At 60.8% G+C, this 26,708-nt stretch overlaps 1 protein-coding gene across 1 annotated transcript in view; it reads left to right on the forward strand.

The window, feature by feature from the left end:
* POLN (DNA polymerase nu) overlaps positions 1–24,513 on the forward strand; it is a 103,249-nt gene extending 78,736 nt beyond the window's left edge. Inside the window, exons 19-25 of the mRNA XM_037046936.1 lie at positions 5,571–5,653; positions 11,382–11,513; positions 12,540–12,650; positions 14,923–15,001; positions 22,044–22,111; positions 23,017–23,078; positions 24,174–24,513. Coding sequence (XP_036902831.1) covers positions 5,571–5,653; positions 11,382–11,513; positions 12,540–12,650; positions 14,923–15,001; positions 22,044–22,111; positions 23,017–23,078; positions 24,174–24,359 — 721 coding nt within the window. The 3' untranslated portion in view covers positions 24,360–24,513. The remainder of the gene's footprint in view (positions 1–5,570; positions 5,654–11,381; positions 11,514–12,539; positions 12,651–14,922; positions 15,002–22,043; positions 22,112–23,016; positions 23,079–24,173) is intronic.
* The last annotated feature ends 2,195 nt before the right edge of the window (positions 24,514–26,708 follow it).

Consider the following 26,708-nt stretch of genomic DNA (forward strand, 5'->3'; position numbering starts at 1 on the left):
CCATGGGTGTCGGTGCAGCCGGTGCCGTGTGCGCAGGAAGGGTTCTGAAATGCAGCAGCCAAGTCTCAGCGGCATGGGTGTGGGTCAGGACGCAGACATGCTGACTTTGGCATCGTTCCCTGGGCCAGGGTGACAGGAGTCTTTTGAGATGCTTCTCACAGGACGCAGCAACCAATTCCGAAGTCGGAGGGTCTTGCAAGACTTCCCAGGGGAAATCCAGAACAAAGGTAGAGGACAGCCTGCAGCAGGGAAGGAGCCCCTGCCAGTTTTCCTACTGGACAGGGACCCAGCAGGACATGCACATGGATGTCCCCAAAATGGGGCCTGGAGGCAACATCCTACACAGCCGCAGGGGACACCACCTCGTTCCTTCTTTAGGCTCCTGTTTGGCGGGGCGGGGGGGGGGGTAATTTTTTTTTTAAATCCTGCTGTGGCTGGTGTAGCTCAGTGGATTGAGCGTGGGCCTGTGAAGCAAAGGGTTGCCGGTTCGATTCCCAGTCAGGGCACGTGCCTGGGTTGCAGGCCAGTTCCCAGCGGGGGACACAAGAGAGGCAACCACACATTGATGTTTCTCTCCCACTCTCTCCTTCCCTTCCCTTCCCTTCTCTCTAAAAATAAATAAATAAAATTTTTAAGAATCCTAACCCAAGGATGTTTTCTCATTGCTTTTTTATTTATAGTGAGAGAAACATCAGTCAGTTGCCTCTTGTACCTGCAAATGAGGCACGTGCCCTGACTGGGGGTCAAACTGGCGACCTTTTGGTTTACAACATGATGCCCTGACCAACCCACAGCAACCAGGCTCTGTTGGTGGTTTTCAATTGTGAAGAGTCAGTGTTTGAGGCCAGATCCTGGCCTCTCTTAGTCAGCATTACAGCCGGGGGGGGGGGGGGGGCCGACCGGGTCNACAGGGTCCATGACCTAAGGCTGTAATCTGCCATCGGGGCCGCTTCCTCCCACGGCCACAGTTGCAACTGTCAGGGCTCATGTGGTCTGATGCTGGGCTCGGGCCATGGGGCCTCTCCCGCTCACTCACATGGCCCTCCGGAGCATCTTAGTTCTTCACAAAGGGCTCCAGCTGCGTTTTCTGGGGGAAGTTTGAGTAAAGAGAGCTCTGCTTTCCTACAAGGTGAAAGCCAGCGGGTAAGGTGATGCGGCCTCTCCAGAACAGGCAGGCGGCGCCTCAGAGAAGCTAAACATAAAGCTCCCACACGGCCCAGCAATTCCCCTGCCAGGCACCTGCCCGAGAAGGGTGGGGACCTCTGTCCACCAGTGTCCCCAAAGCCAGGAGGTGGGAACACCCCGGATGTCCGTCAGCAGAACAAGTGGGCACAGTGCAGCCCACACACAGCGGGATGTCACCCAGCTGTGGAAAGGAACGCAGCTCTGACACATCTCCCCATAGACAACCCACGAAGATGCTTCGTGAAAGAAACCAGTCACAGAAGGACACAGACTGCACGACCTGTTCACGGGACGTGTCTAGAACAGGTGAGGGTGGAGAGACAGAGAGTGGTGGCCGGGGGTGACGGGAGTGGAGAGTGATGGATGAAAATGCTCTAGAATTAGACAGTAGTGGCAGTTGACTGAGCATGTGTGAATTTACTAAAAAATCACTAAACTGTGCACCTTAAAAGGGTGAATGGTCTGTGAATTATATCTCAATAGTAAAAAAAAAGTTAAAGTAATCAGTTACTCCTCCTAACAATTTTTAAAATTCATGTTCAGAACAAGTGGAGCCCCGACTGACGTGGCTGGAGGGCTGGGTGTCGTCTGCAAAGGGAAAGGTCGCCGGTTCGGTTCCCAGCCGGGGCTTGTTGCCTGGGTTGCAGGTTCAGTTCCCAGTCAGGATACCTACGAGAGGCAACCAGTCCATGGTTTTCTCCCTGCCTTTCTCCTTCCTTTCCCCTTGCTCTAAAAATAAATAAAATCTTTTTTAAAAAAAGATGGAAATATGGGCACAGAATTTCAATTCAGGAAGGTGAAAAACTTCTGGAAATAAATGGCAGTGATGGTTATATGACACTGAACGTCCTTAGTGCCACCAAATCGTGCCCTTAAGCATGAGCAAGAGGATAAGTTTCAAGTTATGTGTATTTCCCCCCCAAAAAGAAAGAAAAACCCTCAACTAAGGGAAACACATATTTGAATCGTGGATGAGGCGTTTTAAAGGGGAGCCTTCATCACCTGCTGTTGGGACTTCTGGGCACTCCAGGTCAGAGGTCTGCAGGTCAGTGGCCCTTGCAGATATCCGGTCACCCCGAGCTTGAGAGAAGTCACAGTGGACAGCCGAGCAGTGGGTGAGCCTCCCGCTTCCCCTCCTCGCCGTTGTTGTCTCTGACAGCAGGCTGGTGTTCTGCCTGCCTTGCGGCCCGGTCCGTGCTTCCGCAAGGCCGGGCTATGCCCCTACGCCTGGCTCGCAGCGCGTCGGGCTGCCCAGGCGTCTGGCCTTGGCCGAGGCCAGGATCTGCTTCTAGGAGTGGATGGGTTGGGGTATGCCCTTCTTCCCCTTGGTCAGCTTTTCAGAGGCCCCTCCCAAACTGCTGTCCCACTCTGCATGCAAGAATTGACAAGAGGACCCTCAGAAAACCAGAATTACCTTCTGGAGGACAGGCCCCTTGTAGGACAGGCTTCCCCACTAGGTGAGTGCCCTAGGAACCCATCTGGATCAGGGCACCAGCTGGGGTTGCTGTGAGAGGCTGTGTTTGGTTGCGGTAAATTTTTTTGAACTCTTTCAATGCGTTTGCCCATTTCAAGATGTTTGATTTATGAGTGCACCTGCCCACACCGAGCTGAGTGTTCAGCAGTTTCTAACCAAAAAAAGGCGTGACCCTGTGCCCCAACCTCCCTATTCACCCAATCTCACCCTGAGGGACTTTTTTTTTGTTTCCCTGGATGAAAAAAGTCCTGGAAGGGAAGTGCTTTGCTGATGTGGAAGAGGTGAATCAAAAAACAGCAGACGCATTAAAAGGCATCAGAACCCCCGAGCTCAAAACTGTTCTAAGCGGCAGGAAGAACGTCTCGACGCGTGTGCTGCGTGAAGGGGAGAGCGCTTGGAAGGGGACTGAAGTGTAAACACAGAAGAGTAAATGCACAATTTTTTAATAAATAAATTCTGGGTTTTTAGGGGCTGCCCCATCATCCATCCTTTTCATCCCTCAGTAGGGGACTCATTTTTGCCAGTCGACTCCGTGCAGAGCCATGTGTGTGCTCTGCATTTGCCCCGTACGGGACTGGTAGCGTCCTACCCGTTAGCATTTCGACTTCTCCTCCCATAGGGTCTGTTCACACCCTCTGCCCAGCATCCTGAGACCGCCGGTCCTCGGTGCCGCCTCGAGGGTCTTCGTATGTTCTGGGTAGGGCCCCGTTTCTCCTCCACATGCTAGTGTGTAGTTTCTAATTGTCTCTAAATTTTCTGCGATGCTTTTTATCATACTAAATTTTAAAACTATGATGTCGTAGATTATTATTTATTTCTTATTTACGATTTCTATTGCTATCTTTCTACCAATACTCTTCTGTTACTGGGAACTTACATTCTTGGTTTTCTTTCATTTTATTCGCCTTTTTTTTTCATGTGTAGGCTTTCAATCTGTGTGGACTCTAATTTTGTGATTTGGTGGCACACGGAAACAGAGCTAACTGGTTTCCTCCAACACGGCCAGCCGGGGGTCCCATCAGGCCGTGCGGGGACGCCCCGCCACACCCAGGCCCACGGGCCCGCCACCGCGCCTCCCGTGCTGCTCTGTGCAGATCTTTGCCCTCATCCTTTCTCCAAGACTTATTTTTAGACTTTTAAAAAAGATTTTTTTTATTTATTTTTAGAGAGCGGGAAAGGAAGAGAGGAAGGGAAACATAAACTGTCTGCCTTACGTATGTGCCCCACAGGTTTGGGGACAAAACCTGTAACCCAGGCATGTGCCTGGACCAGGGATCAAACCGGCGACGTTTCGGTTTGCAGGACAACGTCCATCCAACTGAACCACACCAGGCGGACTTTGCTGAATTATTTTATCAGTGATTCACTAGGAATTTCCAACCAGAAGATGGTTTTTAAACTTTTCCCCAATTATTATGCCTCTAATTATTTGGCTGATGTTAACATCCAGAACGATGTTAAATAATAGTGGAGGTGGTGGCATCCCTGTGTGGTTTCAGGCCTTAGGAAGGAGTCCAAGAAAAACAGTCAGACCAGTTTTGTCTGCCCTGGGAAACAGGCGGCGGCTCACAGCCAAGCACGTGCTGCATCCAGAAAAGGGCAGTTTGGGCCGCGGCCGAGCAGCGCGGTGGGTTGGAGTGCTGTCCCCATACCCCGAGGCTGCGGGTTTGGTCCCAGTCAGGGCGCACACAAGAATCAACCAATGGCCCTGGCCAGTGAGGCTCCGTTGGTTGGGCACCGTCCTGCACGTGGAAAGGTGGCGGGTTTGCCTCCTGATCAGGGCACCTGCCTGAGATGCGAGTTCCATCCCTGGTTGGGGAGCATATGAGAGGAAACTGATTGCTATCTCCTTTCCCCCCTCCCTTCCCCTCTTTCTAAAAGAGAATTACGTTTTTTTTAAAGTATCAACTAATCAATACGCTAATGAGTGGAACCACAAGTCCATATTTCTCTCCCTCCCTTCCTTTCTGTCTAAAACTAATAAATAAAATGTAAAAAAAAAAGACAAGGGCAACTTGAACAGTAGGGGGCTTGTGGTGTTTTTGCTTGGCCCGCCCCTCCCACTCCGCAGGCAGCCTTGTGCCCTGCCCTGCACAGGACCCGGTCGATCCCCGGTTCCGGGGCAGCAAGCCCACCGGCTCGCAAAGCATTGTGTTTGTGGGTTCTAACTTGCCTGGGGGACGTTCTGCCTGCCCGAGCACTCAGTTTGGGGAGGAAGGTGGCCGACAGTGCTGAGAACACCGTAAGGTAAACAGCCTGCACGTGACAAGACCCTGCAAGCTCCGGGAGCAGCGGGGAGAGGCCCGCGGGTGCTGGGCTCTTAGAAGGCCCCATCCTGTGCACGCCCAGGGCTGCACTCCTGCTCAGAAGACACCTGAGAAGACCGGAGCTTTCCCATCGGGCTGACAGCTGAGTCGAGTGAGGGCCATGGCAGCGTCTGCAACTTCCCAGCTGAGCCCTGCAGGGCCCAGCCAGGAGCCAACCCCTACGCTTAGGACAGGTTCCTTCAGATGGTCAGATGGTCAGACGTGGCGTCCATCCTTACTCTGTCCGAGTGCTTTAGTCCCTGGACGGCTCAGACACTCAGCCGCTCATCCAGTCCCGCACACAGACAGGCAACAGCCCTGGGACCTCCTGTGGGCAGGCGCTTCTCGCTGAATGCACCCTCTGGTTTGGTTTGTGGGTGCTCCGGAATTTGGCCAGCTGGCAGCTGCTCGGGCCTCCAGCCGGCAGCTGGATGGCAGGCACGCGCACGCCCGGGAGGATGCCGCAGAGGCAGCCGTCTGTCTCCCCACGGGGGTGAGAGGCTGACTTTGGAACAGTGAAGTCTCTCTGGAGAAAGCACCTTGCGGGGCTGGCGGTCCCTCCAGAGACCGGGAGTCGTGCCTGAGACATGCCCCCTTTCCTGCAGGAAGCACATCCCTGCAGACCGTGTGACCCACACAGACAGAGAGCGGACCAAGAAGGTGGTGTATTCCGTGGTCTACGGGGCAGGTAGGCTGCAGCCATGGTCAGAGAAATCACTGTCAGCCTGGGAAGTCCTGCGTCTTTCACAAACACTGATGGGATTTCCCACGCCCACCCTGACGCCAGTCAGACCCCTTACAGACTTGCTCTCCCGGTGCTCACATCTCCCTGTGGGTGGGGGGACAGGACCAGAAGCGAGAGCCAACCGAAGTCATGCCCCCGCAAGGGGCGTGGCAGGGCCTACAGCAACTTCACAGCACTTCCCAAGATGCCCAAGGAGGCCCCCTCCCGCGGCCCCTCCCCCGAAGCCCCAGGGCCCAAGGCCAGGCCCCTTCCACTGCCCATCTCCCCTCCCTGTGACTTTCTCCCCCTTGGTCATGCTGAGTCACCGGGGCCTAATGTCCCCGAAGGAAAGCAAGGGAAGAGTCAGGAGAGGCTGGGGACAGCCAGCCCCTGCCTAAGGAAGGGCCTGGGTGGCTGTGGCCAGGCCCGTGTGACCGCCTCCTCCAGTGGCTCAGGTGGCTTTGGGTGGTGGCATCCTGCACCGACCGGGGCGAGGGCCACTCCCTGCCCCAGAAGCCTGTGCACAGAGGAAAGGCAGCCAGACCGTCAGGACAGAGGCCCATTGGTTGCACGTAGGGGCCACCTTGTACCTCCACAGCGCCTCTTCCCCACCATGGGTGACTTGCTCTGATGGGTCTGGAAGCCACCCCAACCCAGTGGGGCTGGTCCTGCTGCGGGGACCCCTCGCCCCTCCGCCCCACCCACTGGGCTCACCCTGACTTCCATCCGGTCTTCACTCAGCTGCCCCCTCCCAGGCGTTCTGAGCAGTGTGGCTGGCCCCTCCGTCGTCTCCTAGTTGCTGTGGGTCAGGAGTCAGGGCACAGCTTGGCTAGGTCCTCTGCAGGGCTGCGGTGGGGGTGCCGGTGGGGCCCGGCAGGGGGAGCACCCTGCAGGGAGGCCCCCGTGAGGCCAGGGAGACCCTCATGAGGCCAGGGAGACCGCTCCTGTCTGCCACCTTCCTCCCCCAGAGCCAGGGCTCTGCAGCGCCCAGCACCACCCTCCCTCCCTGGCCTCCATCAGGCCTGAGCCCCTCCCTGGCTCAGGGCACAGACAGCGCTGCATGCAGAGCGAGGGGTGAGCGGGAGGCTTTCCACCCTGTTTGGAAGGACATTTTGTGTGCACGGTTTGGGGACAACAGGCTACGCAACTGAACTGAGTGGGTGGCAGCAGGGTGGCACTGACCGCTGCCCCGTCACCTGCTCCCCGCCTCCCCCTCCAGTGCCCCTGAACTTCCCCGAGTCCCTGTCTGGTCAGAAGCAGAGTTCCACCTGTCGTGTCAGATTCCAGTGCCTGGCAACCTTGTCCAGAGTTGCTACAGGGGCACCACTGGCTCTGGCTCTGCCAGTGGACGCTGCTTCCTCTTCCCTGGCCATGCAGCCTAGCCGAGTCCTGACTCTCGCCTCCGGGCTGTGTGACCCTGTACAAAGCCCCCCACTGCTCTGTGCCCCGTCACCGGCTCAGGTGATGTGGAGTAGGTTGTTGGAGCAGCAGCCGACACCAGCTAACTCTACATCGGCGTCTGCCTCCACACCTGGGGCCCCTTCCACTCAGTGCCAGGCCAGCGCACTCCCCCGGTGACTGGCAGTGCTGTGGGGTGGCACCCCCCGCCCCCCCCATCTCAGATCCAGCTGGGGGACAGGCTGCAGGGCCAGGGGCTTCACAGGGCCAGCAGGGGGCATCCCCCATTCTCCCGAAGCACCTAGGGCCCCTTCTCGGTGGTGCCGGTTTGGTGCCTTCCGGGTTTTCCTTGTTTCATCTGGAGGGGGGAAAGCTCCCCTCTGGAAGTAGCAGTGAGCCCGTGTGTGTTGACTGTGATGTTGGCGCAAAGGGTGATTTGGCTGCGTTTAGCCCTGGCGGTGACAGGGCTCCCACCCCTGAGCCTCCGTTTCTGCAGCTGCTGTTCCCCGTGGTCACCATCCAGCCTGACAGCCGACCCTTGCGCATTCACAGCAGCGCACAGGCCTGAGGCTGCTCGCGTGTGAGGCGGAGCCTGGTGGGTAAATGTGGCTGCTCTCCTGGGCTGCCCCGATGCTGGGGGGGTTCCACCGAGGGGCGTCCAACCAGCCAGCTTTCCTGGGTTGCAAGGACATGTTGTCACACAAATGTGCGCCCAAGGGTCCGGAAGCTGCTGCTCTGGCTGCTGGGGGCCCAGGGCAGAGGCAGATTCCATGGGGTGGTTGTTGTGAGGACCACGGAAAAAGACAGGGTGGGGAACAGCAGGCCTGGGCCTCAAGCACTAAGGATGCTCAGGAGGATGCCTGGTCTGTGCAGCCCACTGCGGCCTGTGGGGCAGCCTGGCCCCATGCCTCCCGCAGACCCGGGCCTCTGCCAGGGAGGGCGGCCCCACTCCCGAGACAGCCTCCACCACACGGGCCACGGAGCAGCTGTTGCCTGGGGCCCACACACAGCACACTGCTGCCCCTGCCCTCGGTGAGCTCAGTGCCTGTCAACTGACAGGCACTGCCCACCCTGGCCCTCTGCCAGCCCCTCTGAGTTCACCAGGAGACACCACCTCCAGGAAGCAACTCCCAACCTACCCCACGCCCCCGCCCCGGTCCTGCCTGGAGCTCTCACTGCTTCAAGAGCCAGTTCACATCTTGACTCTTCTCAGCGGCCAACTCCAGGTCTCCTCAGTCCACCCCACGCCTTGCCTGATCACGAGGGATCCCCAAGTGTGCGCCAGCCTCGGGCTGCACAGTGGGTGCCAGGCAGCACCCTGCACCCAGGAGGGGCCAGGTGGCCCGAAGGCCCCAGAGTTACCCACAGGAGTGAGGGACTGTTAGCAGTGGTGCGTGGGGCGGAAGAGCGCTGGTAAGAAGGGAGCAAAGAGGGTCTTGTTAAAGTACAAGTCGCAGCACACACATGCACACGCGCGCACACTCGCAGGACGTGATTGCCGTCTGTGGGAAGAGTCAACCCGTGTGTTCATGGCAGACTTGAGAGCTGGCGGCCCTTGCTCTCGGAGAGACAGTCCTGCCTGCGACAACAGCCACACAGCAGAAGCCTTGGCCTTTGGAAGCAAAGTTCAGAGCAAGGGTGGGTGGAGAGGGGGGACCAGCCAACACAAAGCGTGAAAGAAGCCCTCCAGAGCCTTCTTGGGGTGCAGGGGGGCGGGGGGGCCTTCCAGTGGGACACGCCCACTGATAAGGGTGCAGGGAGAAAGGATCCAGGGCGTGGAGGCCAGAGTGGACCCTAGTCCCATTGCAGCCTCTACCTCCCTGGAGCCACTGCATCGTTGGTCCTTAGTGAACAGGCTCCCCACAGGTGCAGGGACCTGGGCAGGCCCACCTCTGCGCACCCCAGCAGGTCAGCGGGAAGGAAAGTTCCTTCTCAGCTGCAGGTTTTGAGAAGAAGGGTGGCTTCTGGGAACAGCCAGGGCGCTCCCGCAGCCCAGCCCACACACTCCCAGGTGCCAACTCTGGAGTGTGGAGGAGTGTCATGAACTACCACCCAGAGGTACTGAAAACTGACCAAAAGCAGACAGAAGTGGCAGGTAGGTGGACAGGTGGAAGGAAGGAGGGGGACAGGGCAGTTTGCCGTGTTGTAGCCCTTCCCCTGCTAGAACAGCAGCAGAGACACATCCCCTCACTAGACGGAAGAACCAGGTGGCCGAGTCTGGAGCAACCTGGGAATCGGCAGAGTGAAGGGGGGTCTCAGAGGAGAACTGGAGAAGAGTGCGGATTCTGAGTTTGAGCTCTGCCCGGGACTCTGGCCGACCCCTCAACCTTCATGACGAGGGCAGACTTCGGACAGCCCAGCCCAGGCCAAAAGGGCTGGCCTGAGGTTTCAGCCACTGCCCCAGCAGAGGGACCGCGTTTAAAGTTTGACTTTAGCCAAATGAACTGCCCCATTTAAAAAGGAAATCAGGACTCAGGAGAGAAACGCACGAGAATGCAGAGTGTCTGCGGCGCACCACCCACAACTGCTGAGCACAGGATGTGAAGCAGCATATGGCCTGACTCAGACTGGAGAGGCAGCCATGGAAGCAGACCCTCCGACGACCCCGCTGCTGGAGTTAGCAGCCGGGCCTTCCAAAGCCACTTTTATGACTCTGTGCAAGGAGGTAAAGTGAAATATGCCCAAAATTAATGAAAACTAGGAAACCTCAGAAAATCAAAACACCCAAATTGAACATCTAAAACTGAAAACTACAGTGTCGGAAACAAAAATGCACGGTATGGGCCTCACAGCCAATTAGACTCGAGAAAAGGTTTGGCTGAGAGAAGGCTCACAGCGCTCGGCCCCACCGGACCTGCCCGCAGCCCCCAGCCCCTGCGGGAGCCTGTCCGAGAGCCAGTACAGCGACAGCAGGCCACAGAGACGGGTGCAGAGGGATCGGCTCTGCGTAGTGCACCCGTGAAGCTGCCCCTGGTCTGAAGCCTGAAAGGGAAGCCGGAGTCACCTCCTTTCCAGCTGAGCCACAAGTGCAGGGCAGAAGCCTCGGGCGGCTCCGGGCACCCAGCCTTCCCCACGCTCCCCGGCCGCCAGTGAAAGCCGACGTCTGCCCCTGCCCTCGGGGGCCGGGCTCCAAGCTGCCGGCCAGCCTCTGTTCCTGATGAGGCCCCACCCCGGGTCTTCGTGCCTCCATCCCCAGGCTGTGGCTTCTGGACCATTTTGTCTGAAGGCCCTTGGGGTGCCCTCCAGTGCGACCCCAGAGACGATCCTGTGCAGAGGCGGCAGGTTCATGCTCGTTCCAGTCATGCTCCTGGGATTCAGGCCTTCACGCAACTCGTCTCCTGGGGTTCCCTCCAGAGACGCAGCCCCTCTGAGCTGGGCGCCGTCCCGTCCCCCTGCCATCTGGTGCCTACATCCCTCCTTGTGACTGCTCATTCCCTCTGGGAAGCCTTCTTTTCTGGATGACATGGGAGAGCGACTCCGCACTGAATACCAGTTGGGGGCCAGTGCGCTTGGAGCTTTGCCTGCCTCAGCTCGAAGGGGCCCCTACCAACCTCAGGGGCCAGGATGTCTTTTCCTCATTCACAGGGAAGAGAAGAAATGGGGCTTATGGCAGGTCAGGTGACTTCCCCAAGGCCACGCAGAACCGCCCACCCTGGTGGAGCTGGACGCAGACCCAGGCCAAGGTGGTACCAGCACCTTCATTCAGAAGGCAGTGCTGGGACTCAGGGTGCCGTCCTGACCACATACCTTGCTATAAGAAGCGTCATTACTTGAAAAACAATTAAAATTAAAAAAAAAAAATTTAAAGCATCATTACAATACCTGCATCCCTTAGGAGGAAAATACTGGCTGGACCAAAAATTCTTGTCTCACCGTGAACTTCAAAGGGTGGAGCTCGTGGGTCCCATTTCCCCCTAATGTGGCAGCGGGGTGTTCCCTCCCTGTCTTCCTCTGCTCAGCCAGCTGCCCGCAATTCTGCACAAGCTGAGTGCCCAGCTGCACCTGCTCCGGGCACAGCTGTACCTGTAGCACCTGCAGCACCTGGCAGGCACTCAGCCGACAGGGCCAGCACCTTGCACTCAGTTATAAAGCCAAAAGCCAACACCATCCTGGCCAATCAGAAGAGGCCAGTGGTGCCGGCTGGTCCTTGGCTGGTCCTTCACTCACCGCATGTCCAGGAGGCCTCCTGTTGGCTCTTGCGTGCATGGAGGTCCCTGCCTAGGGGCTCGTGCTCTTGGTCCCCACCACGTGGGGGTCAGGGCTGCCTCTGATCCTCGCGTTTCTGCTCATACAGGGAAGGAGCGGCTTGCTGCTTGCCTTGGAGTGACGATTCAAGAAGCCTCCCAGTTTTTGGAGAGTTTTTTGCAGAAGTACAAGAAAATCAAGGACTTTGCCCAAGCAACCATTGCCAGGTGTCACCAGACAGGTGAGCCATCAGCAGGTCCTCCCCCCTCCCACGTCTGACCTGTGGCAGCTGGGTGGCCCTGCTCCTCTGGCCAGTGGCTGGACAGACAGCCGGGCGGGGGGTTGACAGTGGGGCCTGGAGGATGGGGATGGAGTGAGTGTCCAGCCCCTGCTGTATGAATGGGACCAAAAGGTTCCACCTGGCAAGGGCCCAGAGCCAGCTCTGCCTGAGGCACCGGAGCCGACAAGGTTGAGTTGGAGAAGGGCCACTGCACAGACGCACAGAGACATGGCTTCCTGCGCCTGGCAACTGCCCCGGGAAACGCGTGTGGTGCAGCACCGGCCAGTGCAAGCTCCGCGGCCATAGTGGGACACGCGGGGGTCTCGTATCTGCCCGTACGCGTGGCTACGTGTCCATCTGCTTGTCAGAAATGTACTGCACTCCCGAGTGACCCAGGGTTGGAAAAGGAGTCCTGGTCAAGTCACAAGTGACAGTAAAGCATCGCCCATGACAAACGCGAGCGAGGCAGGCTGACGTGAGGAGGTGAAGGAGTACTNTGGTGCAGCACCGGCCAGTGCAAGCTCCGCGGCCATAGTGGGACACGCGGGGGTCTCGTATCTGCCCGTACGCGTGGCTACGTGTCCATCTGCTTGTCAGAAATGTACTGCACTCCCGAGTGACCCAGGGGTGGAAAAGGAGTCCTGGTCAAGTCACAAGTGACAGTAAAGCGTCGCCCATGACAAACGCGAGGCAGGCTGACGTGAGGAGGTGAAGGAGTACTTGGAGAGGGTGTTTTTAAGAAAGGAATTGTGAACACAAGTGGTGTGTGTTCCACACAAGGCATTCGGAAAAGAGGAGCAGAGTGCATTTCAGAGAAGGAAATAAATGTAAAATGTGCCACCAGGCAAGTGACGGCCCCCCACCGCCACGCGTGTCTCCTGCCACAGACCGGCTGGCCCGGGCGGAGTCTGAGGGAGCTGCGCCCACCAGGGCACCCCACTGCCCGTCTGCCCCTGCCCTCACCCCGCTTTCCTTGGTGCACCCCAGGCTACGTGGCGTCCATCATGGGCAGAAGGAGACCGCTGCCCAGGATCCGAGCGTGGGACCAGCAGCTCCGGGCACAGGCTGAGCGGCAGGCAGTGAACTTCGTGGTGCAAGGTACCCGCAGCCCCCAGCTTGCCTGCAGGCCCCTGCATTTCCCGGGGCTGGCAGCTGCAGGGCCTGTGACACTGACCAGATCACTGTCCCGTATTTCCTGCTTCTGTCCTCCCTGGCAGGTACTGCCAGGAGGCAGTAGTGGAATGTGCCGGAAGGTGAGAGGTGTTCAATACACAGTGATTTTTATAGTTACAACATTGCCCCCCAAAGACAGTCCCAAAGACAGCAGGGCTGTCCCTGCATCTGCACAGGGACCTGAGATGCCCAGGAGTTGGCTCAGCTGGGCCTGAGGGCCGGGCCTGGAGCCCTTGGCCTGGGACTGTCTGTTGTACCCTCAGGCCTGGCAGTGTAAGGGCTCGAGCAAGGCACCCACGTGCAGCGTGTCCCCGCGCCACAGCCCCCAGCCCCCGCTGCAGGAAGCAGCAGGCAGTGACACCGCACTGTTTGCCTCCGGTTATGAGAACACTTTAATCATCCTCAGCCACACAAATAGCTCCTGTGTCTTCGTGGAGCTGCAGTGAGAGATGGAGTCACGGGCTTCTCACCCCGCATGCGGTGAGCTGTCCCAGCATGGCCTCAGGGTTGCCTGGGAGTTGGGCGTCATCCCAGCCAGGACTCCACAGGGCACAGAGGGAGGGCTGAGGCCCCAGAGCCCAGCCCAAGGGTGCCTGCTGTGCCACCCTACCCGCAGAGGGCTGTTCTGCTGCAAGAGGGTGGCCAGGGACCACAGCAGATGAGGACAGAGGTCGAGGCCCCAGCCAACCCTGTAGAGAGGCCCGCAGGGCAGAGCTGCTTGGCACAGGCCCAGCCTTCCCGTGTCCGTGCAGAACAGGGGAGGCAGCTGCAGCTGGCGGGACGGGCTCAGGGTGGAGCCTTCCCGAGTCCTGTCTCCCAGCGTGACCAGCAGACGAGAGCCCTTCGAATGCTGAGACGCCTCTGGTCCTGGTTCTCATGTCTGAGGAAGCCATCGGTCGTGAATGCGTGTCTGTTCACTATGTGTGTGCCTGGTGCGGGGCAGGTGCGTGCACTGGGCTGAGTGAGGAGCCGTGGAAGCGACTCCAGAGTCCTTCCCGTGAGAACTGCACACAGGAGAGCTGCACGGGCCACGCTGACGAGGAGGCTGGGCGCCCCTGCCCGCCTGGGCCTCTGAACAGGTGCCTGGGCGGTGGCCGCTTCGCTTCTGTGCCGAGCCGAACAAGGTGTCTGGGATGAGCAGTGGCCAGTGCTACAGGGCAGGTCTGCCTCCGCGAGGTGGACACACGCCGACAAGCCGTAGTGCCTGTCTGGCTGGGGCTGGGCTGTCCCCACGCTGTCCTCTCTGCAGCTCTGGGCGCCTGTCCTAAAGTAGCAAGTGTCCTGGCGTCCCGGCCCCAGTGGAGGGTTCCCATGGCCTTGAGACCCCACACAGCCAGCGGGTCTGTCTGACACCAGGCCCTCCTGCCATGGGGACACAGCAAGTGGGCATCTGGGGGCGCTGCCTCAGGACTACCAAGGGCAGCCTGAACTTTGGTCTGAGCTGATCAGAGCAGCTCAGTGCTCGCTGTGCGACTGGCACTGACCAACCTGTGCCCTGCGCCCGCCAGCACCCTGGGTGAGTGCATGTCCCAGTGACCGAGTGAGCCACCCTGCCCCAGCCTAGGACGAGTGCCAGGGCCTCGTGCCGTGCACGTGGTGGGGGGGCCGTGGGAGTGGGCCACATCTGCACTGGGTCACGCTGCCAGGTGGCTCAAGGGACGGCGTCTAGAGCCTGCAGCCCACATGCACACCCCACGTGCAGGCGGGACCTGTGCCCTCGCCGAGACGTCACACAGGACGCTGAGCTGATGAAGAGGGGCCACCCCGGTGGGCCCAACCTCACCCACTGACGGAAGGACTCAGGCGGGGCAGGGACTGACAGCAGCAGGCACCCTCCCGCTGGCCGTGGACAAGCATGCTGCACGCCGGCGTGCCCACTGCAGCAGCCAAGGGCCCCTCCCAGAGCCCCGCGCCCTCAGCCGACAGCCAACCCAGCAGGAGCCTCAGTGGCTCAGCTGCAGGGACGAGTGTTTCCCAGCCCCTCGAGGGCACATGAAGTGGACAGTCCCCTGGCTGAGTCCAGAGGAGTCCACCACTGGGTCCACACTCATCTCCAGACCTGAGCCGGGACTGTAAGACAGTGGACCCAGCAGTCAGGGGGTCAGAGCGGAAAAGCAATACAGCCAGCTAGTGCCAGGCAGTCCCTGCAGGGGACTGGCCTGACACGGCACATGAGACGGAACCTCTGTGCCCGCAGGCTCGGCCGCAGACCTGTGTAAGATGGCCATGGTTCACATCTTCACTGCAGTGGCCGCCTCCCCCACCCTGACAGCCAGGTCAGTGAGGGTGTGCCCCTGCCTTCCCCAGGGGCTGGGGTGGGGGATGGAAGGGCCTGCTGCTCCGTGGCTGGCCTACATACACGCACTCCAGGCTTCCCACCCGCCATGGCCCTGGGTTATGATTCCAGCAAGGTCACTGCCCTCCAAGCAAAGGGACCCCTGAGTTTCAGCTCTTCTCAGCACCCTTGGGAGGGCCCTTTCCTCCCCCCTGGGCTGGGCCATGCACGCAGGGGCCCGCTTACAGCAGGACGAGTGACAACAGGCGCTCTCCCCGGGGCCCTGAGAGGTCTCTCCAGTCAGACCCTCCCCTCGGGGCTCCTGGGCTCCTTTGGGTACAGCTGCTGCCCACCCGCCCCTCAGAAAGGATACAGGCTCCTGCTGCAGGCCCTTCCCAGGCTCCGACACACCTCAGAAGTGGGGCCGTGCCAGGGCTGCTGGGACACAGCTCTCTCTGCTCAGTCTCTGCTGCGGTTGCAGCAGCAACTCTGGCCCCACTCTCTGACTATCTGGGGAGCTGGGCTACAAGGGGCCCTGGCCCAGAACCACCCCACCCAGTTCGCCAGGTCCTGGCCCTGCGTGCCAGGCGGCCAACCTGAAGCCCCCATACCAGCCAGTGTGTCAGACTCCAGTGGGTCCGGCCACCCCCTCCTTCGTTCCCGGGCACATCTGCCAGAGAGTCCCGTCCTGCCACAGGGTCCCCCCCAGGCGGACAGTGTGTCCACCACTGAGGACGAGCTCACAGCAGACAGGCGGCACTTCTCTAGATGATTAAATATTCAGTGGCCTCACCAGCCCCACCCCCAGGGGTGACATGCTCCAACCCCCACGGGCAGGCGTGTCCAGCGGAGGCCAGCTGGATCTGTCCTCCTGCTGCCTTTGGACATCGGGACCTGCTTGCCTGTGGCTGCCCTGTCCCATCTGAGGGTCCACTCCCTATGGGCCTCTGACGCCATTTTGCTCTCTCCGGGCATGACTTCCTTCTCCCTCACCTGGGACCTTTCGTCTCTCTGAACAGCCAAATGGTCTCTCTCGTCACGCATTGCCTGCTGCACACTTTGGCTTCTGAGCGTGTGTTCCTTGGGCGCTTTCAGCAACTTGGTACAGAAGTGCGTGCAGGCAAGGGCCACCCCAGGGCTGCAGAGTAGCGTCCTGGTCAGGGGAGGGGAGAGACTGTCCCCAGGCTGCACAGAACCCCTGTCGGCCACCCCCCTTCACATCCTCTGTCCACGCTCCGCCGTCTGCCCCAAAAGGGTTGGCCAAGCAGGAGGCCATGCCTGGGCTGTCCCTCACCCCACCCTCTGGCCTGAGACCCCAGTGACCCTACAGTAGGCACTGTGTCTCTGGTTTCCATGGGGACCAGGGGGCAGGAGCAGAAGGAACAAGGCTTTACCCTCCCCATGTCCCTCCAGTGCAGCGTCGCATGGTCGCCCGCTCACCCAGGCGCCTCTGGGGGGGGGGGTGTTGGGGGAGGGGATGCGCGGCCTCCTGAACCGGCCTCCTGCATTGGTGACGGTGTGAGTCTGGAGTCTGTCCGTTCGCAGGTGGTGTGGGTTGAGAAGGGACACTGCCATGTGAGGGTTTGGGGTCTTGTTAGTGACAGAGTCCTGAGGGGAGCGTAACAGTTCTTCCCCAGGAAATGAACAGCCCAGCCAGTCACCTGTCTGTCATCAGCCCTTCCTGTCCTCAGGAATGCTTTCCATGACAAAGTGCATCGCGCCACTTTAGAGATCCGAGCAGTCAGGGTGGGGTTGGAGGGTTTCGTGTTCTGTGTTTTCTTTTCTCTCTATATTTTATTAATTATGCCATTGCAGTTGTCCCATTCCCCCGCTTCATTCCCCTCCACCCTGCACACCCCTCCCCCACCATTCCCCCCTTTAGTTCATGTCCATGTGTCTTAAGTTCTTTAGCTTCTACATTTCCCACACTACTCTTGCCTTCCCCCTTTTTTCTATGCTATTTTCTGTACCTTCTCCCCCCTTCTCCTCCTCCCACTCCCCTGTTGCTAACCCTCCATGTGATCTTCATTTCTGTGGTTCTGTTCCTGTTCTAGTTTGCTTAGTTTGCTTTTGATTTAGGTGTGGTTGTTAATAACTGTGAGTTTGCTGTCCTTTCAATGTTCATATTTTTCATCTTCTTTTTCTTATATAAGTCCCTTTAGCATTTCATATAATAAGGGCTTGGTGATGATGAACTCCTTGAACTTGACCTTATCTGAGAAGCACTTTATCTGTCCTTCCATTCTAAATGAAAGTTTTGCTGGATAAAGCAATCTTGGCTGTAGGTCTTTGGTTTTCATGACTTGGAATACTTCTTTCCAGCCCCTTCTTGCCTGTGAGGTCTCTTTTGAGAAATCCGCTGACAGTCTGATGGGAACTCCTTTGTAGGTGACTGTCCCTTTATCTCTTGCTGCTTCTAGGATTCTCTCCTTCATTTTAATCTTGGCTAATGTAATTACTATGTGCCTTGGTGTGTTCCTTCCTGGGTCCAACTTCTTTGGGACTCTCTGAGCTTCCTGGATTTCCTGGAAGTCTATTGCCTTTGCCAGATTGGGGAAGTTCTCCTTTATTATTTGTTCAAATAAGTTTTCCACTTGTTGCTCTTTCTCTTACCCTTCTGGTACCCCTATAATTTGGTTGGTGGATCATTTAAAGATGTCCTGGGGGTTCCTAAGCCTTTCATTTTTTGAATTCTTGTTTCTTCATGATTTTCAGTTTGGTCCACTTTTTTTTTTCCTTCTGGTCCACTCCCTTGATTTGAGTCCCAGTTTCCTTTCCATCACTATTGGTTTCCTGTGCATTTCCCTTCATTTCAATTAGTTTAGCCTTCAATTATTCCTCTAATTTGTGACTAAAATCAACCAGTTCTGTGAGCATCCTGATCACCAGTGTTTTGAACTGTGCATCTGATAGGTTGGCTATCTCTTTGTCACTTAGAAGTATTGGCTCTGGGGCTTTGAGCTGTTCTTCTGTGTGAGCCTTTTTTTCTTCTCTAGGTCTGGTCTTGCCTGTTACCTATGAGGGGCGGAGCCTTAGGTGTTCACCAGAGCGGGGCAACTCAGTCACTGGGTTGTGACGCTGTATGTGGGGGCGGGGTCAGAGAGGGAATGATGGTGGTGGTTCTGCTCTCTCTCAGATTTCAGTCCCCTCTGCTGCTTCCCACAAGCAAATTGGGCCCTTCTGGTGCTGGTTCCCGGGTGGGTGGGCTTGTCTACATTCTAGGACACTGTGGGTCTCTCCAATGAACTCTCCTATGAGGCTGGGAGTCTCTCTCGGCACCTCAGCCCCCACAGGTGTTTTCAATCGGTGCTTTTAGGTTTTATTTCCCAGCGCTGGGACCCTGAGCTGCTCGGTCTCTCTGCCCTGCCCATTTTCCCCTGGTTTATCTGCGAGTGAATGTGTGACCACGGTCAGCCAGCCGCCGTGCGCCCTCACTGGGTCTGCCCATCGCCCCCCGAGGTCTGCTGGCTGCTGCCTGTGTGCCCGGGTCCGAGAGCCACCACTTCTTCCTGCTGCGATGACCCCTCTGCTGGTCGCCGACTCCGCTCCTCTTACCCCTCTGTGTGGATGGTTGCTGGATTTCTGTGATGTTCCGTTTACTCTCAGTGCTGGGTGCTTTTTGGCGTCTGAGTTTTTGTCGTCCTTATTTTGGTTGTGCGAGGAGGAGGCACAGTGTGTCCACCCATGCTTCCATCTTGGCCAGAAGTCGTGTTCTGTGTTTTCCAAGCGTGGCCTGTTCTTTCCCCCAGAGGAACAGGAAGGCCCTGTTGTATGCCCAGGGAGGACTAGGGCGACACGCGCCCCCCGCCCCCCCCCCCCCCCCGTGCGCGCACTCGCGGCCCCGCCCCTCCAGAGCCCCGCCCCGGCGGCCCAGGAGCCTTGTGGGCCACAGTCTTGGGGCCTACGGCCCGGGAGGCTCCCACCTGAGCTCTGCCATTGGCTGGGAAGTCGCTCGTCTCTGGCACCGTCCTCAGTGCTGGCGGGCCCATGGACCGGGGCCTCTGGGAGAAGGCCTTGCTAGGCATCAGCATGGTGGGGCTTGAAAGAAGCTCCTGGCCTTGTCGGCCCCCGCACCTGAGTGGGCGGGGACTGAGGCTCAGAGCACATCCACATTCACTCAGCTGGACCAGTCCTGAGCTTCCCAGCTTGGAGCCCCAGCCTTGCTTTGCCATGCACTTCCCAGAAGGGACCGGGAGCCCCACCTAAAGCCACAGCTGAGATGGCAGCCTCAGGGAGACACTTGGTCTTTGCCCTGGGTAGAGGGACAGCAGGGTACCTGCATTTGCTTATGGACTGTGGCCAACCTGCTTGCCCCTGGGCAGCCACTGACCTCTGGCTGCCTCCCGGGGCAGCAGTACCCCAGGGCACACCCTGGCCAGGTCTGTGGCCAGGTCTGCGCCAGCGCCATGGGGCATTCACCCTGTCAGCCTCCCAGAGGGGCAAGGAAGGTGGCCAAGGTGCAGGGGAGGCAGGAGGACCAGCCATGCCTTAGACATGGCCTCAGAGGACTGGCAGGGGGCGGGGGCGGGGAGCCCTGGGGGAGAGCTCTGGGGCTGGTTCGGAGGGTGGACAAGGAAGCAGCAGGAGGGACTCGGAGCAGCTACAGGGCCAGGCTTGGCCGGCACAGGGGTTCGGCCCGGAGGGCAACGCCCCAGGGACAGGAGACAAGGCCCCTCAGGAGAGGCCCCTGGTGGCATGGCATGGCACGGCTTGGCACCCTCAGTGACGGTCAGGGCTCAGGACCACGGAGGGAGTCACCACAGCGGTCAGCTGGCCTCCCAGAGCGGTGGACCCAGTGTCTGTGTCCCGTGCCCCACACCACGCGCCTCTTCCTGCGTCCCAGTTTCCAGTTGGAACTGTGGCTGTGAGAGGGACCTGCGAGTGACTCACAGCCCAGGCCTATTCCTAGGTCGCTTTGTGCCGAGAGCCCTGCCGTGTGATCTCAGGTGTGTGGACGCCCTTGCGGCTATCTGGAAAGAGGTGTCTGCCAGTCTGAGCACTAAGTCCCTGTGGGAGCCACAGTCCCACCACGGCCTTGAATCTGTCAGAAGTCGAGACCCCTGCCGCCAGCCTGCTCCAATGTCCAGAACGGCACTGCCCACCACCCTAGACCACATAAAACACGGGCACCCCACCCAGGGGCCTCTTGGGGTCTGGGCCCAGCAGGATGGCCCGGGGAGTGCCCGCCCCCCCGCCCTCGCTGTGGGAACGTGCACCCGTGCTGGTGACCCGGCCTGATGGCTGCAGCCCAGACTTCACTCCTGGCCTGAGGCGTCCAGAGCACCACAGGTGCTGGCTTTGGTTCCAAGGTTCAGGACAGCAGGGCCCAGGTCTCCCCAGCCCTGTCCCTCTTGATGCTGCAGCAGAAGTGGCTGCCATGGCTGTCCCTGTGCCTTCCAGGCAAAGAGAAAGTGGTGACGAACCAGTCCGCCCTGACGGAGCCTGCCCGGGGCCTCCCCACCTGGGAGCGAGCCTCAGACGCAGCCCCAGCCCCAGCCCCCCCAGCACACCACAGAGAGGAGGAGTGGAGGGCAGCCCCATGTTTCTGCTGCGGAGTCCGCACGTCCCCCATGGAAATTGTGCGCCGTCCATCTGCCTTGGGGTTGGAGAGCTGCCCTCCCCCAGCCTGGCCCCTTCACGTGCCTGCTGCCGGCCTGTGGGCCTCACCACCCCCTGCCTGTCAGCCCAAGCCCCCAGATTCACTAGGCCGGGTGGTCTGCCCACTGCTCCTTCCTGTACACGCTGTGCCTGCCAGGCAGCAAGGTGAAGGCCTCGCCCCAGAGACAGCAGCCAGGCCACACAGAGGGCAGGGCGCACTGGACCCCTGGTACCCACTGTCCTTCCCAGAAGGCTGCAGACCCCTGAGGTGGTCCTGGGGGTCACTGCTCCACACCTCACCCTCCCCAGGGGGCAGGGGCGCTGTGTGCATCCACCCTGAGGGAGGGGCAGGCACAGGGTCTGGGGTGCAGCCCGAGGCAGGTGTCCCCTGTCCAAGGCACGCAAGCCTGCCCAGACCTGCCTCCTAGAGAGCAGGGGCGGCCCACCCCCAGTGCTGCTTCCTGCAGGTGGCTCGGAGCTTCAGGGGCCTGGGGCGGCCTGCAGCTCCGTCCCCGACCCACGCACACCTTCACACCCGCTGCCCCGTCCCCGGGGCCTGAGACCTGCTGAGGCCCTGCCCCTGGGCCGGCTTGCACTGTCCTTCCACAGGCCATTCTGTTCAACATCTACTCCCTGCCCCTGCTGAGGGGCCTGGAGGGGCTCAGAGGGTCAGCCAGGGCGCAGAGCCAGGTGGCCCCCAGTGAGGAGTTGGACCTGTAATGGGGGGGGAGGGCGGCTGCAGGGCCACAGGTGAGCGGGGCCACGCTGCCCTGTGCACGCTATGGCCTCCACAAGAGGGAAGACCCACCTGGTCCCCGGCACACAGGGGAGCCGGGGGTTCAGGTGTTTTGTTTTGCACTGTTGAGTTTTGACTGTACTTTCCAAATTTTATTAAGTGTTTCTTTGACTTCAAAAGTGAATTTGGAAAAAGGTCTGTCCCTCCCAGCACCTCCCCTGAAGTGGTGTTCAAGGGGGGAGGTGCGCCCACCCAGCCCACCCTGGAGCAGGCCCCACTGCTGGTGGTCAGCAGAGACCCTCCTCCCCAGCCCATGCCAGGGCCCTGACGCCCCCCAGGGCTCTTCTTCAATGCTGTGTGGGCCTTCTGCCCCGTGTGCCCTGCCAGGTTCCCCGGGTGGGGGCAGCCCTCTCTGTGGGCCTTCTGCCTCTGCTCCTCTGTCACTTCTAACCTGTGCCCCCTCCTCTCTGGAGGCGTCCTGGTGACAGGTGACCCTGGCAGCAGGCCCCCGGCTGGACCCTGCCACTCGCCACTGAGATGCAGCCTCCCCAACACCCTGTGCCAGATTTGGAGGGTGGCCAGCTCCCTGCCATGCCTGCACCCCTGTGCGCACGCCCCCTGGCTGGTGCCCCCTTGCTGGACAGACAGAGGGAGGCGTCCTTGCTGCCCCATTGAGGGCTGACCCACTGCCCAGCTGTGTGTCTTTCAGGCTAGTCGCCCAGATTCACGATGAGCTGCTGTTCGAAGTGGAAGACCCACAGATCGCTGAGTTCGCAGGTGAGCCCAAGGGAAACGGGGGCTCGTGTCTCACAGGGAGCTCGAGTGCCCCTGGGTCTGGCCGGGCATCTGCTGGGGTGGGGGTGCTCAGACTGCTTCCCGGCCTCACGCCGTGTGTGCCCAACACCCTGTCTGGCAGCCCTCGGGCCCCCAGCCTGGGGGCAGCCCTGTGGAGGGGCTCCATGGTCCAGGCCCCGGACGACCCCCAGTCTGGGCAGCCGCCTTCTCCTGCGAGTCTTGCCTGCTGGTGGGGGTGGGTGCTCCACTCTGACCTCACTGGTGAGAGCAGGTGGGCAGAGGACAGGGCGGAGTCTGTCTGCTTCTGGGTGTCTGTCCAAACCTCTGTACTAAGATGTCATGGAACCTGGGACGGAGAGAAATGCCCATCCATGGAAGAGGCAAGCTGACTCTGAGGACCCCAAACCACACTGGCCCTGCACCCCACCAGGCTTCTCACTGTGACCAAGGCCTCACAGGGGCTGCCGCACCAGTCAGTGGCTGCCCTGACGGGCTCTCAAGCCCTATTGCTGGGACTCTCTCTGGGACCTGGGAGGGCACATGGTGCCCCTGCCCTGGCTGCTTCCCTCTTCTGGGCCCAGAGCCTCTGCCCACAAACAGCTGGGGGCCTGGGTGACACCTGCCTGACCCTGCAGGAACCCTGAGGGGTGAGGGCGCCCACAGTGGAGAAACCTGGGGGTGGGGCCTCAGCACTGTGGGGCCAGGAGGACCCTCCACACCTGGGGGACCCACAGTCAGGACAGTTAAGGAGCCTTCAAGCCTGCTATGGACATGGTGGGGGGAGCAGGAACCAGGCACAGAGCACTGGTGGTGGGGGGCAGGAGACTGGGGTTCTCATGGCCCAGGCCTGCCATAGGGCTGTGCACCACCCCTTCCCTCTCTCCCAGCTCTCGTCAGGGGAACCATGGAGTCCGTGCAGCACGTGAGGGCCCTGGAACTGCAGCTGCAGGTGAGGGGGAGGGGCAGGGACCAGGTGGTCACCCCGCCCCCACTCCCAGAGCCCCCGGGTGGGAGAGCGCCCAGCACCCAGAGGGCAGGTAAGCTAGGACGGGGCGCGGTCCCAGCTCTGCCTGCAGCACCTGAGCCCCCCGGCTGCCCCCGACCTGCCTTGTGAGGAGCTAAGCTACCCTGGGTGACAAGGCGTGGCCTCTCCGCCTGGTGAGAGCAGCAGTCGGTGTCCCTCCAGGCTTGGCAAGGAGGGTTGTCAGGCCTCCACCCAGGGCTGCCCCCACCTGCCTCAGGGGCACCCTGGGCCCTGCTGAGCCTGGCCCCAGCCCCACTCCTGCCTAGTCACCTGTCTGAGGGCTCCCCGAGGCAGTGGGGAGGGGGGAAGAACAACACGGAGGCCAGGTGGTGGGCATCCCCGAAGCCTGTGAGACCACCTGGGCGCGACAGACATTCCTGTCACTGTCCCTGTCTCTCTGAGGGGGTGCTCCGGCCCACAGGCACCTGGGAGCCCCAGCAGGCAGGGGTGTAGACAGGCTGCTCACCCCCTCCCTCCTCCTCCTGTGGCTGCAGGCCCAGTGCGCGCCCCAGGACCCTGCGTGGCACCCCGCGCCTTGTCCCGCAGCAGTGGTTGATGGGGTCAAGGAATGCAGGCTTGGGTGCAGCTAGACTTGGGGGGACTTCATTCCCTGGGAGCCCGGGGCCCCTCCCCGAAGTACTCCTACAGCTGGCAGGGGCTGCGGCTGTGGGCAGCCCCCACCCACCCCACCCAGAGGGAGCTGTCCTGAGCAGGGTCCGGGGGAGGACTCCCTGGCACCTCTCAGGGTCAGCCAGCCCCCCGGGGAGCAGGGCCCTGAGGTTGCCTGCCCAGGTAGGGCACCTTGCCTGACCCCACGCCTGCAGGCACGCTGGTCCTGGCAGGTCAGGTGGGTAACTCAGCCAGATCGACAGGGGGTGTGAACGTGGTATGAGCCTGTCTGCCTGTCCCTGTGAGCGTGCGTCCGTCTGCGGCGTGTCTTGCCTGTGCACTGTGGGGCCTGGGCGGTGTGTGGGAGTGGCCAGCCTGGGCCTGGTGCTCACCTCTGGCTGCCACCCACAGGTGCCCCTGAAGGTGAGCCTGAGTGCCGGCCGCTCCTGGGGACACCTGGTGCCCCTGCGGGAGGCCCCGAACCCTCGGCCACGCCCACATCCTGCTGAGTCTCCAAGCAACCGCCAGGCCACCACCGGGCCCCTGGTCAGCACCTGCACCCCGAGCCTGCATTTTCCCCCTGAATCTTGTCTGTAGCCCCAGGCAACAGGGGGAGGACAGAACCGGTTTCCACCAGCCCAGGCTGTGGCCTTGCCCACGGTCAGTGGCTGCCGGTCTGTGCCAGCTCCCAGCTGCAGCAGAGCTGGCTGCAGAGAGTTCTGGGCCATCACCAGGAGTAAACGCCATACACAAGGCTGTCCTTGCGCCTGAGTGACTTCCTTCCAGGAGTGGGGAAGACCATGCCCACAGTCCTCAGCCCCCAGACCCAAGTCGGGGCCAGTGCCTGTACAGGCTGCTGGGGCCGAGTGGTCTCCCCATGAGCCTCAGGCGGGCCGACGGCCAGGCTCTAGGGACGGGCTGGCTCCCCGAGCCCCATCCACTCTCCAAGCAGGTCTCCCAGACCCTGGGGCCCAGGGAAGGGCCCAGCTGTGCCCCCCAGCAGCCTCACAGCAGCCTGACCCTCGACCCCTGCTGGGAAAGGCTGCATCTCAGGTAGCAGGGCTGGCAAGAGCCCGGCCCTTCCCCTGCTCTGGGGCCTCTGCCGCAGCCCTGGGCCCCCTTGCTCCATTTCCAGACCACCCTGGCTGCCTGAAGGGCCTCGCCCCTCCCACCAGCCTCATCTGGCCCCGGGCTCCAGCCTGTCCCGGGCCAGGCGGACGTGCGGACAGGCACCCAGACTCGCCCTCCCACATGAGCTGTGGCTGCCCTCCTGTGAGCAGGGCCAGGTGTCGGTGCTGCTGCCTCTGCAGAACCCCCTGGACACGGCTGGGTCTCCTCTGGGGGCCCAGCCCAGCCCTGCTTCTTTCACGGCTCCTGGACCCCATCACCACTCTGGATGGGTGGGCCCATCAGCCAGCCCAGAGCAGGGCGGGCCTCCCCATTGGCGCCTGTGTGGTGGCCCTTTCCCAGGAGCCAGGGGCCTGGCCAAGCGCCACCCCCTCGGGCACAGCCATCGGAGGCCTCCTGGAGGGGAGGCTTGCTTAGAACCAATGCCCGGCCTTGGGGACTGGCGTCCGAGCACCCTCCACGTCCCCGGGGGCAACCCTGCCCACATAGGGAGGAGGCCGTGGGGCTGCCCGTCCCGGGGCTGCTCCTTGAGGCTGAGTCCCACTGACAACGGTCTAACTCAGTCCTAGAGAAGAGGGCACACCTAGGTGCTCGGGTGGCCACAGTGCAGACGCTGCAGGAGACCACCCCTCCCTTGCAGACTCCAGGCCCCACTGCCCCTCCCACGGGGTCCTGAGGCCAGCTGCGGACACGCAGGCCTGCAGTGCAGCCCTCTGCAGAGGCAGCCAGCCCAGTGGGGGGGGGGGGCGCCTCAGCCTCTCGGTCTGCGGGGGGAAGCCACCCAGCGTCTCCCAAAAGTCAGCCCAGCCCGGCGTGCAGGGCTGGGGTTTCTCAAGGAAGCTCGGAGCCAGTTCTGTCAACTGGCTTTACTGAACGCAGCCCCCACCCTCTCCACCACACTCCTCGGAGGCTGGGCTCCCACCCACACGGGCCCTGCGATCTGTCTCCTCCGGAACTCAGCCCACCGCCAGGCAAGCCCTCTCGGGAGCTGTTTTGGCACATCCTGGGGTCTCAGGGAAGCCACCCAGTCACGGGCTCACAGACAGGGAACCAGGTGCTGCCACAGGCTCGGGTGCGCCCAGCCGAAGACAGAGCTTCCACCGCAACGGCGGCCCCGCAGCCTGGCCAGGCTGACCCCACGTCCCCAGACCTAGTCTTGGCTGCCCCCCCAACATGTCCAGAGACCCCAGTAAACATTGCTCTGGGCCCAGCACCCCTGCCCAGGGGGACACCACAGTCACGGCCACGGAGCCCGGCAGACCCCACACCGCAGCAGTGCTCGGGGCACAGCCTCCCCTCCCGGGCTTCCTGCCTGTCACCGCACACGGGCACACAGGCACACGTTCGTGTCACACATGCACACACATGCACACAAGAGGCAGACCCCTTCTTCAAATGGCAACTTCTTGCTGTTGAAAAAGTGTACCCCACGATGGCAGGCTGGGCCCCCCACACCCCAAGCCTCGCCCTCCCTGAACCCCGGCACCGAGGAGTGCACAGTCCAGGGGTGGCCCCTACCCAGCCCAGACCACACACCCCACAAGTCCCATGCACAGGGCCACCTGCGTGGAAACATGGGCCTCGGGCCAAAACCGACAGAAGTGGCTTCAGATGGACACAGCAGCAATGCCGCTGCCCTGGCTGGGCGCTCCCTGGGCGCGACCCAGTCCCCAGAGCAGCCCCAGCACCTTGCCAGCTCCAGAGCAGGGGCCAGGTGCTCCCATTGCCAATGTGCCCGGGAGGTCAGAGCCAGGCCCTGTGGCTCCGAGAGCTGCCCAAGCACTTGCTAATCTCAGCCCCGAGAAGCCACCTGCGGGG

This window comes from Sturnira hondurensis, unplaced genomic scaffold, assembly GCF_014824575.4.
Source record: "Sturnira hondurensis isolate 20B ecotype Veracruz unplaced genomic scaffold, ASM1482457v3 Scaffold0000780, whole genome shotgun sequence".
Classification (NCBI taxonomy): domain Eukaryota; kingdom Metazoa; phylum Chordata; class Mammalia; order Chiroptera; family Phyllostomidae; genus Sturnira; species Sturnira hondurensis.